Source organism: Helicoverpa zea, chromosome 5, assembly GCF_022581195.2.
Source record: "Helicoverpa zea isolate HzStark_Cry1AcR chromosome 5, ilHelZeax1.1, whole genome shotgun sequence".
In the NCBI taxonomy this organism is placed as follows: domain Eukaryota; kingdom Metazoa; phylum Arthropoda; class Insecta; order Lepidoptera; family Noctuidae; genus Helicoverpa; species Helicoverpa zea.
This window is the reverse complement of record NC_061456.1, coordinates 6,433,091-6,452,181: the sequence shown is the minus strand read 5'-3', so window position 1 is coordinate 6,452,181 and position 19,091 is coordinate 6,433,091. Positions and strand designations below refer to the sequence as shown.

General features: G+C 37.8%; 2 protein-coding genes across 2 annotated transcripts; one reads left to right on the top strand and one right to left on the bottom strand.

The window, feature by feature from the left end:
* The first annotated feature begins 1,132 nt into the window (after positions 1-1,132).
* On the top strand, positions 1,133-7,561 carry LOC124630570 (glycine dehydrogenase (decarboxylating), mitochondrial). The gene is made up of 18 exons (XM_047164528.1): positions 1,133-1,438; positions 1,534-1,612; positions 1,700-1,835; positions 1,946-2,110; positions 2,321-2,549; positions 2,627-2,850; positions 2,940-3,115; positions 3,218-3,447; positions 3,617-3,793; positions 4,002-4,186; positions 4,334-4,535; positions 4,735-4,884; positions 5,328-5,440; positions 5,687-5,834; positions 6,022-6,229; positions 6,342-6,514; positions 6,599-6,679; positions 6,763-7,561. Exons 1-18 carry the CDS (start codon positions 1,220-1,222, stop codon positions 6,871-6,873), a joined length of 3,006 nt encoding a protein of 1,001 aa, XP_047020484.1. The 5' UTR covers positions 1,133-1,219; the 3' UTR covers positions 6,874-7,561.
* On the bottom strand, positions 7,114-18,914 carry LOC124630571. The gene is made up of 14 exons (XM_047164530.1): positions 18,606-18,914; positions 18,092-18,189; positions 17,716-17,801; positions 17,197-17,349; positions 14,578-14,717; positions 13,011-13,136; positions 12,505-12,596; positions 12,324-12,417; positions 12,070-12,226; positions 11,726-11,897; positions 10,965-11,181; positions 10,754-10,846; positions 10,533-10,680; positions 7,114-10,446 (listed from the first exon to the last, which is right to left on the bottom strand). The coding sequence occupies exons 1-14, from the start codon at positions 18,789-18,791 to the stop codon at positions 7,703-7,705; spliced, it is 4,506 nt and encodes a 1,501-aa protein (XP_047020486.1). The 5' UTR covers positions 18,792-18,914; the 3' UTR covers positions 7,114-7,702.
* Positions 18,915-19,091: the final 177 nt, after the last annotated feature.

Here is a 19,091-nt window from a genome sequence, read left to right as displayed (position 1 = left end):
GCGCCGCCCACGCGCAGTTCGCGCGCGACCTAAGCGCCGTACACGATCTGCGCGCAGGCGGCGCGCGACGCGCTCTTTATTAAATAATAAACGGAACTGTAAGGGCGAGAACTGAGTGCGCGCAGATCGCGAACCGCTCGCGCGCTCTATACGAGCCTTGCATGAGTTGCGCTAAAGAGGCGCACCAAGCTATTGCAGTGACTGCACGCGCGCAGCTCGCGGGCAGGTCGCAAACGGCTCGCGAGCTGCGCATTCGCGGCACATTCGCCAGATGTGGACGCACCCTAACATTAAAAAGAAAGCCACAGTAGCTTAACGTCTTTGAATGAGAAGTTAATAAGTACCGATAAGTACCATAACTTTTTTAAAACATAGATACGGGCTTTATAGACGAAAGTGAGAACTGTGATTATGACGTTTATGTTCCTGTGTTTAAATAAACTAAAGACCATGGTGAAAGTTCCTCTTCCGCTAATGATCTTCTCGTAACTAAGTATGAAGGAAGCGTATCTAATAAATAGGTACTTAGTAATTTATGAAGACTAGTAGGTAGGTACCTAATTAAATCGAATAGGTAGGTGCATCAATATGATTCAGTTTGTAATAACCATAAAACACTTTATAATTTAAAATCATGTACAAGTTTAAAGCCTATGTTAAGAATTGCACACACTCAGGAAATTTTTCATGGAGTATTTTCTTAAGCGTTTCTCAAGAAGCTGTATTTCCGAGGAAAATTATCGTAACACTTATTGTATATAGCAAAAAAAAAAAAAAACAAGAAAAGAAAACATAAATTAACAAGAAGAAAACAAATGGAGAAAATATGGGAAAAAATTTAGCTCATCTTAAGAAAGGTACAAGTGAGTAGTGTATTTTCTTTTTTTCACACTTGCCTTTAAAAGAAGAGTCATATATTTATTGCATAGGTATCGTACATAAGTCAGACATTCTTGATCTAGTAAATATTATTTTCTAAGCTATTACTTGTATGTCGTCATTATTAAATGGAGTCAATAATACCAAGAACGATAATGACCCGGTTTATGACTACAATTGTGTACTACAAACAATCATTATAATATTTACTTATTCTCCTTATCTTCTGTACTTGAGAGACGTTTTGACCTCTCTATCAGTACATTACTGTCGCTTTCGTAAGTCGGACAATAAAATGGTTAATACATATTAGTTGTTGCACATTTGTTAACAATTAAAAATGTACAGATTTATTAAACGCGGTTTAGCGCCGAAAAACGCACTTGATAATTTGCAAAAAGGTTTTTCTAATGAAAAATTGTGGAAAAATGGTGTTCGATGTATTACGCAAACAACAAAGTCAGATAGTTTATTTCCTGAACGTGTAGACTTCCCTAGCAGGCATATAGGACCTAGAGATCAAGATGTAGTGACTATGTTGGATTCGCTCGGTTATAAGGCAAGTAACACACTTAGAATCAGTGCTCATATCCTATAGCGATGTTAATATTCCATTGATTATTATTCATTATTTTGCCTTCATTTTAATTTTAGAGCTTAGATCAATTAACGGACGATGCAGTACCACAAAAAATTCAGCTTCATGGTCTCATGGACATCAGTGAACCTATGAGTGAGTAATCATTTAGAATATTAATTGGCAATGTACTGCGATTATTTGTTCAGTTCAGGTCATTAATCAATAACTGTTGTATTTCAGGTGAACACGATCTTATTGAAACCGTTCGTAAAATATCAGAGAAAAATCAAATATGGCGGTCTTACATAGGCATGGGTTATCACAACTGCTGTGTCCCACACAGCATTATGCGCAATTTATTCGAAAATCCAGGATGGTAATTATTCTTCAACTTTGTTTTAACTCTACCTATATTTACCATACTTTGCGACAACAGGTTTTTTTCCAAATTGACGCAGTTAAAAATGCCCTTGTTAACTTTGACAGGACTACACAATATACCCCGTATCAACCAGAAATCGCACAAGGAAGATTAGAGAGTCTCCTGAATTATCAGACTATGGTCAGCGACCTCACTGGATTAGACGTCGCTAACGCATCATTGCTTGATGAGGGCACCGCTGCAGCTGAAGCGTTATCTCTTTGTCATAGGTAAAACTAACTCATGTAATTAATAATTGTTAAAGTTACTACCTTTTCATACTACAAAATATATACATACATCTAATGTTGATAAAAGGTCAAGGCATGTTTTATTAAATAATTGGAAACGAAACTAATCTGCTCTGCAACTATTTTTCGTACCTAAAATATCCCGTTGGTTTGAAAGCCAATTGTTGTGAAATGTCGATAATCCAACAGGTTAAACAAGCGAATGAAATTCGTAGTATCAGAGAGGCTGCACCCACAAACGTTAGCTGTAGTACAAACTCGTCTCGATGCTTTGGGACTAGAAGTCAGCGTGGTACCGGATGTTCGACAAGTGGACTTCGCTCAGAGAGACATATCTGCAGTGTTGCTACAGTGCCCAGATACAAGGGGCTTGGTATATGATTATTCTGGACTGGCGGCTGCTGCACATGAACATGGTGTAAGTTTCAAACATGCTGTGTCCATCAAGTACTATAAATAAACCAATTTCATTCATAAAAAAAATACAATTTACAGACATTAGTGGTGGTGGCAACGGATTTGTTAGCACTCGCTCTTTTGCGACCGCCGGCGGAATGTGGCGCTGCCCTCGCAGTTGGTACATCGCAGCGATTGGGAGTTCCCCTAGGCTACGGAGGACCACACGCCGGTTTCTTCGCGGCCGAGCATCAGCTAGTTCGTCTGATGCCTGGCCGTATGGTTGGAGTTACTAGAGATGCTACTGGAAGAGATGCTTACAGGTACCAGAGAATATCACTAACAGTAAAATTTTCTATCAATAAAAACAACTTACATTCAATCCGACCCGAATAACCTCAATGAATTTTAGGTTAGCACTTCAAACAAGAGAACAGCACATACGTAGGGACAAGGCGACTTCTAACATTTGTACAGCACAAGCGCTGTTAGCCAATATGTCTGCTATGTATGCAGTCTACCACGGCCCGCAAGGTTTGAGAGACATCGCGACTAGAGTTCATAATGCGACTCTTGTACTAGACCACGGTAAGAGAGTATTAAAACTTAAATATTTTTAACACATTATTCATTACCATTTAGTACTGAAAAGTAGATGAACAATTCATAATTATGTTCATAATATTTCAGGAATAAGGGAACGTGGTCACAAACAATCCAACGAAGTCTATTTTGACACACTCCACGTAGTCCCTCATTCTGAACACGATGCCAGTGCGATCAAGTCACGCGCACAACAGAAGAAGATCAACCTTAGGTATTTTGATGATGGTGCTGTAGGAGTAGCCCTGGATGAGACTACTACAATGGAAGACGTTAATGACTTGCTGTGGATTTTCGATGCCAAACCCGTTGAAGAGGTAAACTTGAGAAACACGTCATCTCCCTCATGTTAATGTAACGTAAATGAACAACTATCAAATGCGTAGTAAAATTGTACAATATTCGATTTTTGATTGAAGAAAAGCAGACGACGACATGTTGTTAACGTTCCCGTTTACTGTGAACATATCCTTTAATGATTTGCAGGTAACAAAATGTGATGACGTAAGAAGCCGTAGCGTGCAACAAGGCCCATTCAGACGAACATCTCCATATCTAACCCACCCTGTCTTCAATATGCATCACTCCGAAACAAGAATAGTCCGCTACATGAAGCGCCTTGAGAACAAAGATGTGTCATTAGTTCATTCGATGATTCCATTGGTAAGTTCGTTTAAATATCATGTGGCGAACTTCAATTAGAATGTCCTTATCGGTTGACCTTTAAAAAAATCATTAACACAATCAAAAGTTTATCACGATGTTAGTAAATAACAAGTTAACGTGAGAAGTTCGTGGGGGTCTTTATCAGTTTATTTGAACGTGATTATGTATGTTTTATTGAATGACTTTACTCTGTTACCACCTGCAGGGATCTTGTACGATGAAGCTGAACTCTACAACGGAGATGATGCCGTGTTCATTCAAGCACTTTACTGACATCCACCCGTTCGCTCCACTAGACCAGTGTAAAGGATACCATCAGTTGTTTGAAGAGCTAGCTCGTGATCTCTGTGCCGTTACAGGATACGATCGCGTCTCTTTCCAACCTAACAGGTGAGTCGAAAGCGATTATCACAATCTTCTCATTTCATGCAGTGTCTAGTGATGGAGGTAGAATATATAATATATGCTTGTCTATATATTTTTTGTAAAATTCTTATACATGCAGTTTAATATTACTTTTAAATTTGTATTTTTCAGTGGTGCTCAAGGCGAGTACGCGGGTTTGCGTACAATAAAGCGTTACCACGAGTTCCGTGGTGACACAAAGCGTAACATCTGCCTGATCCCGGTGAGCGCGCACGGCACCAACCCTGCGTCTGCGCACATGGCCGGTATGCGCGTCTGCGCCATACGAGTTACTCCCTCTGGTGACATAGATATGGCACATCTTAAAGAGAAGGTAAGAACTCTTACATATGTCCAGCTGCCTATTTATGAGAAGACTAAACTTGGAAATATGATCTGTATCCGGAGTTATTATTTATTTAGTATTAGGATATAGCAAATCTTCATGGAAAACCCTGGGTTTTGTTGCATCGTGTTACGTAGACAACAGACCAGCACCTACCTACCTATCTAAAATGTTTACGATATTTCAGGTAGAGGAGCACAGCGAGAATATATCATGTCTGATGTTGACTTACCCGAGTACCTTCGGAGTATTTGAGGAGCGTGCAGCTGATGTGTGTGAGTTGGTGCACAAACACGGTGGCCAAGTGTACCTGGACGGAGCCAATATGAACGCACAGGTATTTTGGATTTTAATGCAGCTTAATAAATCTCAGTTATTATTTTCCATGGGGCTCAAAGCGAATGTTTCAAAACATTATTATTTATCTTTCACAAAATTTTGTTTTGAAACGAGAATTTTCCCCTGTTACGTGCTAAATGGGGAGTAGGTTTTATTGATGCGCGAATTTCGATCAAATTGTGCCGAAATTAGTAGCTATGAACTGTTTTAAGCGCCAAACGAATCGTAAATATTTTGAAATGCCTTTCTTATGGAGTCAATATCAACGTTTTTATGGGCTGCATTTTGGGCATATTGTCCAATTTATGACTTCGTTAAATCGAGAAAGTTAAAAGGTAATTTGGGTGGGTTATTTGTTCGTCCGTGGCTATAATGATGTTTGCCATAGAAAATGTTATTAATTTTAAAATAGATCTTATGAATACCTATATTGTTTGACAGGTGGGCCTTTGCCGACCTGGAGACTACGGCAGTGACGTGTCACATTTAAACTTACACAAAACGTTCTGCATCCCTCATGGCGGTGGAGGTCCTGGCATGGGACCCATTGGAGTGTTAGTTTTCTTTTATTTTATTTGATACAAATAACAAACAGCTGTATACTATAAGTTAAACTTGATATAAGCAGTAATAACCCTGGAAACCTACCTCTGATGTACGTCTAAACGAGATTGGTGGGTAAGAAGCGACGAAAGTTTCAGAATAGCACGTGAAATGCATGGATTTTGTGACTCTGTTACCAAAACAATTTTGTTAGGTGTAAATCAATGGCATGATGATAACAACTGCTCTTTGTTTAGGAAAGCTCACCTGGCACCATTCTTGCCGTCACATCCTGTTGTTGATCCATTAGCAGACTTGGGTGACGCAGCTCATAGTTTCGGATCTGTGAGTGCTGCACCGTTTGGATCATCGGCTATCCTACCTATTTCCTGGGCTTATATTAAGGTAAGGAACAAATAACGATTGTAAGGTGTCTCAAATGTTGAAAAGCACGTTTCTTTGGCACAAGGGCTTGTATTGTTTAGTCTCCAATTTAACCATGTAAGAAAGGTAGGCTCTGGGAGTATAAATACAGTTTCATTTTATTATTAAGCTTATGAGAGCCCAGAATAAACCAAAATTTATGTTTTAGATGATGGGTCCCAAAGGATTGAGGCGTGCTACTCAGGTGGCTATTCTAAACGCGAACTACATGTCTAAACGACTAGAGGGCCATTACAAAACTTTGTACAAGGGCGAACGAGGTCTTGTGGCACACGAATTTATCATCGACGTCAGGGATTTGAAGAAGACTGCCAATATAGAGCCTGGCGACATTGCGAAAAGACTTATGGACTTCGGTATGCGCCAGAATTGAAACTGTATTTCTATTGTGGTTTTATGGGCCTGTAAAATTTGGCATTTACGATTTGAAAGTTCTGAAATCCATAATATTTTATTCTTGTTTTCAAGGTTTCCACGCCCCTACAATGTCGTGGCCAGTGGCTGGCACTTTAATGATAGAGCCCACGGAGTCTGAGGATCTTCAGGAGATGGACCGCTTCTGTGAAGCTCTGATCGCAATTAGAAAGGAAATCAAAGACATTGAAGATGGAAATATGGACAAGCGTCTAAATCCCTTAAAGGTCATTCTGTATATACAATTTTGTCATACATAGGTGCTTTTCCTATTGTTCATCATTTCTTTATGTTCTATTTTGTGTTTTTAGATGGCTCCACATACGCAAGAGGAAGTCATTTCTGAAGACTGGAATCGCCCGTACAGCCGTCAACAGGCTGCATTCCCAGCGGTAAGATAATCCTTCCATCTTTTTAAATTCTATTTGGTCTTCCATTTTCTAAAGAGTGTAAGATGTTAATATTTTTGTTGCAGCCATTTGTGAAAGGAGAAACGAAAATTTGGCCCACTGTGGGTCGTATTGATGACATGTATGGAGACAAACATCTTGTGTGTACGTGCCCACCGGTGCTGGACGATTTCTAAGCTATCTGCAATGTATTTAAATTAATTTATGGGATGACATTAAATAAAAACGAAATGTTTTTAGCCTCTTATATCCCAAATGTTTTGTATTATTTTTATTTTATGTTACTTAAGGGTGTGATAAATTAATAATGAAAGAATAAACCATCTGTCGCATTATGTATATTTTCTCAATACTGTTGTAGAATAAAATATTGTCTTCTAACAACATAATCTTCTTCACTTTGCATATTATTCTATAGCAGTACAAATAAGTAATTGCCGTAAATTATATTGACTTCAAACAGTAATCTATCTACCTTATTATTGTACAAATATTTTAATATTGCGAAGGATTATTATTTATTACGCATAACATTTAAATTGGATTCAAGGCAACGTGTTTGTTTTGTTACTAGCTCAAATTACTATTTGAAATACCAAAGTTTCACATTACATAACAATATTAATTTGTAAACTTCTCGCAAGCGCTTTATATTTAGTGAAACATTTTGTATTTCAAATGTACGTATAATATTTCTAAACTGTAATATTAATAGAGCAACATTTTAGCTTCCAAGCTTTAAAACAAAACAAATACTTAAATTTAATATCTAGCAGCAGATAAGTTTTACATTCAAAATATATAATTTGGTAACATAATATGTAAATCATAAAACTAAATTAAAACAATACAATTCTAAAAGTCTGTGATGGAGTTTTATCTTACTCTGATGAAAGAAGAAAAAATACCTAAAAAAATTGCATAATAAACTTGATCTTGTATGTTTAAGCCTCAAAAAACCTTAGAAATAGTGTCGTTTGCTATTGGTAACCTATAAGTTAATTCTCATTTTGATGGGGAATTGATCACATCTTTAGGGTACATACCCAATCGCACTCCTAACTCTTTAGGCATGCGGAGCACGGGGCGCGTGGGAAAGGGATGGTAGGACCCCGTCGACGGACTGCGGGGGTACGACAGCGACGACAGTGTGTCCGTCTCGATCAGCGAAGTGATAGCACTGCAAGTATCGTCTGACTCTACTTTGGTTCTATCACTTTTTTCTGTGTAGTCTTTCGGAATAGTGGGAGTATCTCGAGGAAACATCTTAGGCGATATTGGCGTAGACACTTGATCTAACGACGTGATTTGACACAATGTATCACTTGAATTGCTTTTCGCTCCCGTAGGTGAGTCGTCTTCTACTGAAGGTTCATACGTGAAACTAATAGAGGAAGTCACAACATGAGCAAAGTCACTAACTTGGCTGGTATCAGTCTTAGATATATTTTCGCAAACTTTGGGTCCTTGGTTGACAGTTTTGCTACAAATATCACTTACTTTAGACAACACGAAGTCGTTATATTTACTTGAAAATGGGTAATTGTAGTCATCTGAAGTGTAACGTTTATCATACGTTGAGGTATCTTTCGGCTCCGTAGATGGCAAAGTAACTGATGGCTTGGACTCACCTGAAAATGAATGCCGAGTCCATTCAGAAGATGTAACAGGCTTGAGGTCTTTATTTGATGCGTCACCGTAACTAGAAAGATCACTGGCTTTTCTTTTGTAATCATAATCAAAATTATCAGTTTTCTCCAAAAAGCTTTTAGCTAAAAACCCCTTATTTTCCCATCCATATAAATCGGTCTTATTACCTAAACATTCACTACTGGGACTTTTTGTGTTTTTTATAGAAAACTCTTCTTCCCTGGTGGATGAACCCCGCACTTCTAAGGAAAAAGGATCATCTATAGAAATAGGTCGTATTCTCACAAAATCAGTTTCAGTTGCTCCATCATTGACATTTCTTTTTCTATAGCCTATTAATGAATCCGAGGTAGATTCTTTTAGTAAAGGTGAATCAATAAGCTTACTCTCAGCAGTTTTTTCTGGAGCGATTTTAGAGTAAATATTTCGTTGTTTATCGAGAACATTTTCATCACTTTTTGTTACTTGATATTTACTAGTAGGGCTCTTCGCTTCAGTTATATTTTGTTTTGTTAATATCCTGCTCAAAATTTTTGAGTTCTCTTGAATTATTTGTAGAGCCCGTTCACTATTTTTCCTCCCAGTTTGCAAAATGTAATCTTTGGGGGAAAATATATCTTTTTGTTCTTTGGTTATCTCCGGAGTTTCTCGTTTTGCCGCACTAAACAGATCACTTGTTTCTTTTAAGTCTGAATCAGATATTTTCTTAGCAAAACTATGACTTTGTGGTAATGATGATGCTCTTTCTGCTTCCTCCTTAATAAGTTTCTCATTATGGCTACTTTGTAAAGTCAAAGAGTCAGGTTTTTTTGGCAGCCTGGAAAGTCTTTTAGTGGAGCGCCGATTTGGAATATCTACACTATTTGGGTCTGTGACTCGTGCTCCAAAGAATTCCGGGCTATGCTCAAAGTATTTATCAATTTTTAAAGGTATTGGTGGTTCGTCTTCACTCACTATAATACTTTCAGCACCAGGACTTCCCGGTGGACTTTCGATATCGGAGATATTTTTATCAGATAAATCTATGTCAGGCACAAAGTTAGCATACATCGTGAAGCTGTCTATAATATCTGGGGGTCTAGATATAGGCTCATCTACAGCCGGCCGTTTGAAATTTGTTTCAAAATCGTAATCATAAGGAGGTTTATGACCTATGCCACAATTACAAGGAGAAAGATCAATAGGACTCAGTTCAGTAAAGACATTAGGTGATTTTGGAAAACTCGTAGGCCTTGTTATTTCTCTGCTCGTCGAATTTTCTTCATATTTTGATCTATTAAGTCTTTGCAATACTTCATTTCTTTCAGATGTCATTCGTGGTGAGCAGGGTGATATACTAGTAGGATTGAAAACCGTAAGCTCCGTACTAACATTTAGGCTATCTTTTAATTTACTTTCAAAGCCATCGATGTAAGTACGCAGTGGTTCGCCAGCGGCAGAATCTAAATATTCTGAAATATCCTTGATTGGCTTATCAACGGAATTTACTTTTGCCTGAATTTCAGGTGAACGTACTAAAGCATTGTCTTTTCTGTTCAGAGAATGGGTGCTTTTGATTTGTTTAAGAGTTGGGGAGGAGGAAATATTCTTATTCTTAATATTAACAAGTTGCTTTTCCTTGTCATCTGGTATTTCAGGTTCGGAATCACTTCCTCGTTCATTTTCATCACAAAGACTTGTGTCTGTACTAGAAGCACTGTGTGAAGAGTAAGAAGAGGTTTCGCTTGAACTACGAGATCTCACGGTTGCAATCATTTGATTGGCTTCCAATTCAGAAACAATAATACCATCGCCAGCCTCATCTAAATCAATGGACGCTTTTCTTTCTTTTTGTTTAGTTTTATCCTTTTTAATATCTTTCCATTTAACAGAATTGCGTCTGCTGAGGGTCTTACGGCTTTTTTCTTCATTCCAACTAATAGTTTCATTCGAATGTCCTCGTGAGCGATGGTCTGATTTATCTAAAGTTGATGTTTGTCGTGACGGTGGTACCGCTCCAGGAGGTGGACCAAGTCTTCGTCCTCTGGAACTCACGAGAGCACTCTTGCCCAAGAGTAGATTGTTCACCGTAAGTGATGTTGGTGAGGTAGGTACGCCGACTGGAAATTGTAAATAACATACAATTATAGCATATTTTTCAAATTAAAATCTGTAGAAACTTTCGGTACTTAATTTAGGCTTATACCTGCTGCATGGCGAGCACAAGCTGCTGCTAAGATTACATGAGCTTGTCTCTGCCTTTCTCGCAGACGCGCGTATTGACGTTTCAAGGCCCCAATATCTAATGACAGTCTATCCCCAGCTGCTATACGGTCTTCTCGTCGAGGCACGAACTACAAATATAAACGAATTAAATACATACAGGTAGCAATAACACACTAAAGGCTTTTAAACCATAAATCTTACCGTAGCTAATGCCATTTTGTTGCCATCATCACTCGAATCACCTTCATCTTCTGAATAAAACAGTCGAAGCCCTCGTTTTGTCATCGACTGCATCTGGAATACAAAACATAGTCTTAACTTTCTCGTAATTCAAGCATACTCCTCTCAAGAAAAGGTACAGGCTAATCAATTTCATAGCAGCTTATTAAAGAACTAAAACTATAGAACCTACAGCAGAATGTAAAGGTGGATGATATATGGGGGCCGAAGTGGGCGGAGCTGGTGGTGCTACACGGTATCTGTGCAGACTTCGCAGTCGGGGCAGCTCAGGTGCCGAGCCGAATGCCACGACCCTCGCCACAAGAGCGTCCCCAGCTTCCCACACTGCACCAGCGCCGCCACCCATGCAGCTGTAGAACTCGTCTGCTGAACGAGCTGATAGAATACGGCTGCAAAGGAAAGGAATATTACAAGTCAAGGTCATTCTAGAAATACCTAGCAGAATTTTTAGTTGCCTAGCATGCTTGTAAATAACGTTCTGAATACATATAGGTATGTCACTATATGTGCATATATTTATACGGGTAGGCGTATCTAAGCTTAACTAAAGCAAAAATTAGCCATATTACATTTTATCGCTTTATCGGTCATAACTCTAATATAGATAGCATAGATATCAGGAAAGCGGGGGTGGTCGCCGATCCGATTATGCGTTTCATATCATTTTGAATGTTATCTTTGAAAAGTTGCATATACATGTCTACCTATTTATAAAACTGCAACAAACATCATTTTTAAATTATGAGCAAAACGGCCATAATATTTTTATATTTGAATTTAGTAGTATAAAAATAAGAATTGCGTTATTGTTTACCGTGATGGTATCATTCTGAACTATGCTTCAAATGCTACAACTATCTTGTAGTATATTCGAGTTTAGGTAGTTGCGTCAATTACTTCATGATTTAGAAATAGAAAAGAGTAAACACTTACTCCTGCAACATGTCCCATATAGCTAGCGCAGTGAGAAGTAGCACTTCATTTCCATCTAAAAGAACAAGGTCCCATATCCTCAACAAGAACTCCCTCGGTAACCACGTCGCGTACAATGTAAGGAACCATTGCATAGTAAACACGTCGGGCAAAGGAGGTTCCACGCCACCACCTGCAATGAAAATTTCAAACAAAAGATAACATTAAAATTTTACTACCGGCTATTCGTATTGTATTCGTCCAGTCTCAAGTTATTGAAAGAACTTCTTATAGTTTTTATTTCTTTGTTGTCAATTTTAAAAGTTTTTTTTAAGAATCAAATTTTAATATAGAAGTAAGAATACCATCAGATATCCTTTGTAGATGATCCATGTGTTGGGCGAGGCGGGGTAGGCGTAATCGGAGGAGGTCTCTAAACGCTGCCATGTCCGCAGACAAACCGCGAAGATCATCTGCGAAGTAGCCCTCGGGCAATACCGCCTCCACTAGGTATATCATCACCTAAAAAATTAAAGAAGTAATTTTAACAATTGTAGAACATTTAAAAATGGATATGCATTTTCATTCTGTTCAGAATATGGATAATTTGCAACTCTACCTTTAGTGAATCTGATTCCGACTTGTCCATAACTTCTAATATGATTGCAGCTAACATATTGAAACCTTGACAGTAACCGACATCTTTGTTCCATCTAAAAATGGAATAAAAATAACATTATCAACCTTATTTGAATGGTAATAAAGTCATAGTACTGCTCAACACTGAAAAGTAATGTTACCTTGCATATGCCAACAAGACTCTGCGAAGCATCGCCTGATTTTCTCGACCTTCTGCGCCGCAGAATAGAGAACATCCAGTGCGATGTAAATCCTTGGAAAAATATTAAGTTTCAGTAAGAAAAAATACACAAGCTATTTCTTGTTAATGTACCGCGAATATCTTGTTTCTAACCTTATTAATTTCTTACAAGCCATTTCTCTTCCAATAACCTTCAGAAAACCATCTACTTTCATATCTAGTGTGGACATCCAATTTACTGGATCATATGAGAAATTATATCGGCTAGCTGTTATGTAGCTTCATACAAGTACTTGTTTGTTTTATCAATAGTGGAATTACCTATGGGTTAGGAGCATATGCCAAAGAGTATGTAAACCTCCTTATAAATAAACATGGAGCAAAGGCATTCCATATTTAAACCTATGAAAATGTACCTTTGTTTATTCCTGGCGTAAATTGAATCCGATTGCATTTTGTTTCTATAATACATATGTATATACATACCTTCAGTATTTGAGCGCCAAGCTCGGTGTCATCGGGCTGTGCGGTGCCGCGGAAACAGCCGCGCTCCGCTGACGGCCAGTCTATATTCCTCGCCGTTAAGTGACGCTCCGCCAGTGTTAGCCATAGCTGTGTATATTTCAAAGAATAGTAGTAAATAAAACGATGATTTGAATACTATTTTTCAAATATAGAGTTTGTTTATTTCGTGTTGATGCGGCATTATATCAACATGTTGATCAACATGATGATAGTCATGTTATGTTCTTAGAGATTATTTTGTTGTGTAAGAGAGATAAACTATATATATGTGAGAAAAGCCTTATACAACAGCTTGTACTAAATCATACTAAGTAATATGCCAGTTGCTGAAAATAATAATACCAAAACGGATCCAGACAACTATGTACATATTCGTCTAGAGAGAAAATAGCTGCGAAACCTAATAGATTTGTCCCTAGAGAACAAAGCAAGAGCCGCTATTATTTCAGAACGATCGACGACAGCGCTGTTAGTGAAACGTACATATTAATTTACTCAAGTGAAGTCTTCAAATAAACAAAAACATTTAGGCAAAATGAACTAGAAATTATTAATGGGAAAAGGCCACAAAAGCACTAACAGAATTTCCAGATATAAATCTTACGAGAGCCATCTATACGATTATAATTGGTTCGGATTATAAGTGGAAATGACTTCCAGGGTCACTCAATGCGACCAAATATCGCGAATGAAAACCACACACACACAGTTCGTCTGTGTGTGTGTCACTCGTTATGGGTTTGTTACAAAGATTGTTATCTTTTAACTAAGCCTGAACAACGCTACGCGGCAACTAGGGGTACTAATTTTGATTTTGTAGTTTCTAGTTAATTACTTATGTTAATTTCCTAAAAGTCGACGAATATACGTTATCTTGAAAGAGAGGATGTACCTAAATAAGAATGACGTCAGCGCTAACTTATTTACGAAAGGTAAAACGACAAGTTCTACACCAGTGATCTCTCGGAACTTTCGGAAATGTAATTTCGTGAAAACAAGTAGACAAAGGTTACTGTTTATTTTTAGGATAACTTAGTTTATTTATGAATGTGTTATTTGCTATTTGGAGCTTCATTATTCGATATAAAAGCAAAAGCATCTACCTACATTTATTTCTTAATAGTAATATCAGAATTCATCAATAGACGGTGACCCGAGCTATTTTTATGAAAATCCATACACCTCGTAGGGAATCGTTGAGGGTCTCGTCGATAGCTAATCGGCGGGAAAGATTCCGAAGCGTGTGAAGAATTGAAGGTTGGATATCGTTCTACAGAAGCAATTCTTCGTTTGATAGTAGGTAAACTTGTCCTTCAAAGATTCTAGTCTAGTATAGAGATTTAGGGCTCAATGAATTCTGTTCATAGTGCCTCCAGCAATGACGATAAAGAGTGACACTAAGAATCTTAAACTAAAAGTTTTTCTCTAAGATCTCAGTAGCTGCAAAGTCTTTTAAGTTTTCTCTAGGATCTCAGCAAATCAAAAGCCCTCTATAATCTCCTGACTTGTTGACATGCCTAGTGGTTACCTTTCTGCGGAAGTGTTGGGGTACGCCGGCTGGGAGACGCGCGACCAGGCGCATCGCATGCAGCCACTCCGCGTACCCGCCCTCGCCCGGGCCCTCGCCCCCGCCGGGGGTCACACCGAAACGAGCGCCACTCTCGCCCGCTTTACACCAAAAATGCTAATGTTAATGTATTAAATAATTTTTATAGGCTAATTTTATGTTGGCTACAAAAAAAAAAAACAAAATTCGTCGGCCCCTTAGTGCTGAAGCCTGCCGGGGCTACGGGATTGTTTGAAAGAGTTACCATGGCCGGGGTAAATAACGGGCTCCAGAAGGAACACGATGGGCTTTAGTCAATAAGAGTTAGATGATTTCCTACCACAAAATAAGGTCTCACACTCTCACATAAAGATCACGAAATACCTTCTTCTATGCTGCTTACTGAATCTTAACATCTGTGAAATTCAACGACTTCTCTGACAATCTTATGTGTATCCTTGATACATTTTTGGAATTTGAATTTTTGTTGAGAAGGATTCTTTCAATAAATCTATCCTTAGCTCTTGCAGGGACTTGGCAATATTCCCGTACACGCTTATTTTAATCTATCTTATATCACTTCTGTTTATAAAAATCACTGATAGGTCGAGCATAACATAACTCAATTACCTAACTGAAATGTTATCTGGCATTAATATTGCGATTTGAGCAACTCGCTTACCATTTTTGATTCAATCATCTATTTATATTTAGGAGATTGGGAAACAAATTACAAACGCCTGATGCAAAAGCCCTGTATGAGTTTGTTTACAAAAAAGTATCGATTTAAGTTACATTTCACACATGCTATTTTTATATCTTTCTTCGTGCAGAATTGGATTAGGTACACTATGAGTTTAAAACCGATTCTGATACAATAATTTACTATCTTGAACACATTATGTAGGTCTTTTATCCAAATATTACTTATCTTTTAGATATCCTTATTTTGTATCCAATCTATTGGAGTCGTATATCAATGAATATAGGTTAGGTTTGACACCTTCATAACATTATATAAATATCAAATGGAAACTATTTAGCTATCCACTGATGTTTTCATGGAAACAATCAGGATAATTTCGCAAGAGTCGCCAATGACTGATACGAAACTACACATTTACATAATAAAGTAATTTGGTTCAGACAATAAAGAAGGAGTGTCTGTTAGGTTTATGATTATTACATTCAACTAACGTAATAAAGAAATAACATTGATTTGGAAATCAGTATTTAAACATAAAAACGAATCACAATCAATCACAGACGTAACTATGACAAAGATTACAAACGCAGTACTTCAAGGGTTTCCTAAGGATACTTTCTTAATCAACACATATAAGTGAAATAAATGAATCGACGTACCTGAGCCGGGCTTCGATGCACCTGCCAAGCTCCTCAGAGAGTTTAGGAGTGCACTCATCTGTCTTGTAAGTGGAACACATTTGACAATAAACGCATATCTTCACAACTGCACTAAGCACTAAGTTAACGACCTGACAGCTTAAGTCTATGCAGTAGCACTGCAGGTGGGTACGGGCACGACATCCCAGCGCTAAGAACCGACATTACCAGCTATTTTGCGTTTCGATTCCAATGACTTAGACCGAAATATTGAAAAATTATGAGCCATTTCTCGAGAGCATTTGAGACTGCGTAGTCGACCAGCTGATGTGATGTTTACTGGGAAAGTCGTGAAACGAAGCGACGGGGCTTCCAACCTCGTACCACTGAACTGAATAAGATTTTAGTTTACGGTAGTACACACTGCTTGTATGCTCAGAGGGAAAAAAGACCCTTGTCATGTTGTTTTGTGACAGTGTTTCATAGTACAAGCCAGCGGGCATGCGCAAAGGGACCCCGGCCAGTTGTCTGTGTGCGTTGCGTATCGATTGAGCGCCGCTGTGTACGTCAGTTTCGGAAACAGATAGACGGGAAAGCACCTCATACCCTGTAAAGTTAGCTTTGATATGCGTGAATCTATTTTAAGTCCCATGAATGAAATAGTAATACCGGCTATCTATGAATAAGGCTTATAAATGTTACATTGGAAATGTTAATTCAGAAACAATTCATTGTTTAGCGAAAATTGTACAAAGCTTTTAGGACACCGCCATTAGGTAGTTGTTAAACAATTTGCTCGTGAAGAAGATGCTTTACCCATTTGGAGTTAGATAGAAATTTGATTTACCGTGTGATGGAGGCCTTTTACGGACATTAACTGGCAATTAATTTTCAGAAAATATTGACATTACGCCATTTTAACTCGTTTATCATTTTGGTCGTTAAGCTATTGTATATCGATATGATGATATAATAGCCATTATATCGATCATGAAGCGTCACATGTCACAGAGTTAACTGATTGAGTAATGACATCATGAAATTTTGTTTCGTCAGGTTTGAGATAACTTGTGACGAGTACCTATAGCTTTGACCCTTCGGTTTTATAAAGCTCAGATTTTCATTCTTAAAACTTATCTACGGCAATTTTACGTCCAAGAAATGACCAAATCCTCCGAAGTTATCCAAGACTTTCCATAAATAACTACTTATTTCTTTATGATATGATAGCAATTTCCCTTTTCATTGAATGCTTACTGATGTGTCTTAGGAGCACGGTGAAGGCTGCACAGAGTCTGTTCTGCTGCCTTCGCAGTCTATCTCGTACCCGAACTTTTTTCGCCAGGCGCTCTCCTGCCATTTGCAGTCTCTCTTCCCATTCGATCTTTTGTTCCCAAAGGTCATCAATATCTGTAATTGTATGACAATTCTATCAAAATGACTTTTTAACTAAGCATATAGGTACCAGGTACTGTAGCGCGTGGCGCGCTAGGGACTACATCTCTACAGAACCTAGGTACCTGTCAACTTAAAAACGATGTGAGAGTGCTCATTCATGAAATTGAAGGAAAGATGCTACATAGTACATTTCAGTAGAATGAAACTTTATTTGTAAACATCACAGAATCTTTCGGAAATGGTCTAGAAAAATTGTTTTTGGCTAAAAGCCAAGTTCTTGAAATCTAGAATTTTTCAATTTTTGTGTCTAGCCGTTCACAATGTAAATTACTTTGATTAAATAAACAAAGATAAGCGATTGATTGAAAGTGTTCTTACCTAATGCTTCCAAATAGCTTCGCTCAATGGCTTCTGTTTTCTCTCCACAATTAGATTGACACGAAGTGAAGGATGCTGATGTAGAACTAGATATAAAATCATAAATTATTATCGCGAACGTATTGACGCGTCTACAACTTGAATAGTATTCGCATTTTGTAATGGCTCTAAGGTCACTCTGGCTTTATTTGTTTTAGATATCTGGTGGGGGTTTCACATCGTTATATTTATGAATAATTTCTCTGCTTACCTCTTTTATGAAAACTGCATTATATGTATTGTAAGTTTTTCAGTTTATCCATAACATTCGATAGGTATTGAACTGAACTGATGTTGAAACTCTTACTAGTAATTATTAAGTAATCTGTGCTCTTACCCATGACTACAATCGATTCCACTGTTACCACTCCAGTCTCTTTGATTCGAATATAATTCGTCAAGCAAATCTTCTACTAGATCTTTGACCCCTCGTTTCTGTATAAAATTAAAAATAAATATGTATTTCCACATTTCCAGTCATACAAGAAATCACCAACTAAGTAACAAGATTCAGAAATTAGTTGAAGATTGGTGACATAACTTTTATTCAAATCATTAATGGTGCCACTTTAGTAAGTATGTAGGTCAAAAAAGCATATCCTAAAGCGTACATATACTTTATTTATTGGATACTTATTTCTAAACATAAATTACGTTAAAGTGAAAGAGTTAAGGAGGTAGGTACGCATTTGTGCTTCATGAGATAGCGATAGGTATATAACGGTTATAGGTCGAAGTGCTGTCAGAGAATACAATACCCTGACGTCGAGAATTTATAAAGTCCATTCCATTCCGAGTTTCGACGTAGGTATTACCAAATTTTCCTTTATGTTAAAGTAGCAGTAGCTTACCTGCGGAGTATTCTTTATCAAAGGCGGAGGCGGTATCGGAGATTGCTTTTTGTTATTGATCTTCGGTATCCTAATTTTCTTGGTTTTCTTCTCAGGACGCGGTTTTTCATTTACCAGGGCGGAAAAATCCAATTCGAACCTCACGACTTTCAGATTAATAGGTTGCTGGGCACTTATCGTTTGCATTGTTTATTTGATTTATACTTATGGATAATGATTGTTATTTTCACGGCTTGTTTAAAGTTGTTATGTTATGACGTTGTCTGACAGTATTTTTTTTTAAGATCAACACGTCTTTGGCTCTGTAAGATTTTTTTTAATCAAACTTGTTTAGGGTTCTCTTTGGTGACACTTGTGAAGTTTAGAACTGTTTGGTAATTAAAGTTTAAAATGTGTGCGATTGCTGAGCTGTGTCGTAAGTGACGCAGCGTGGTGGCAGGAGGCGCGATAGTCACCCACTCGTTTAGTGTCGGTTAGCTCCCGATA

Bases quoted from the DNA above. Each gene is read 5' to 3' on its own strand.
- LOC124630571 (XM_047164530.1), bottom strand. From the start codon at position 18,791: ATGCAAACGATAAGTGCCCAGCAACCTATTAATCTGAAAGTCGTGAGG. The intron at 14,718-17,196 runs GTAAGCATTCAA...TTTGGTGTAAAG, and splicing joins CGTGCTCCTAAGACACATCA to CGGGCGAGAGTGGCGCTCGT. The intron at 10,447-10,532 runs GTATAAGCCTAA...TACAATTTCCAG, and splicing joins TTGTGCTCGCCATGCAGCAG to TCGGCGTACCTACCTCACCA.
- LOC124630570 (XM_047164528.1), top strand. From the start codon at position 1,220: ATGTACAGATTTATTAAACGCGGTTTAGCGCCGAAAAACGCACTTGAT. The intron at 3,794-4,001 runs GTAAGTTCGTTT...TACCACCTGCAG, and splicing joins TTCATTCGATGATTCCATTG to GGATCTTGTACGATGAAGCT. The intron at 4,885-5,327 runs GTATTTTGGATT...ATTGTTTGACAG, and splicing joins GAGCCAATATGAACGCACAG to GTGGGCCTTTGCCGACCTGG.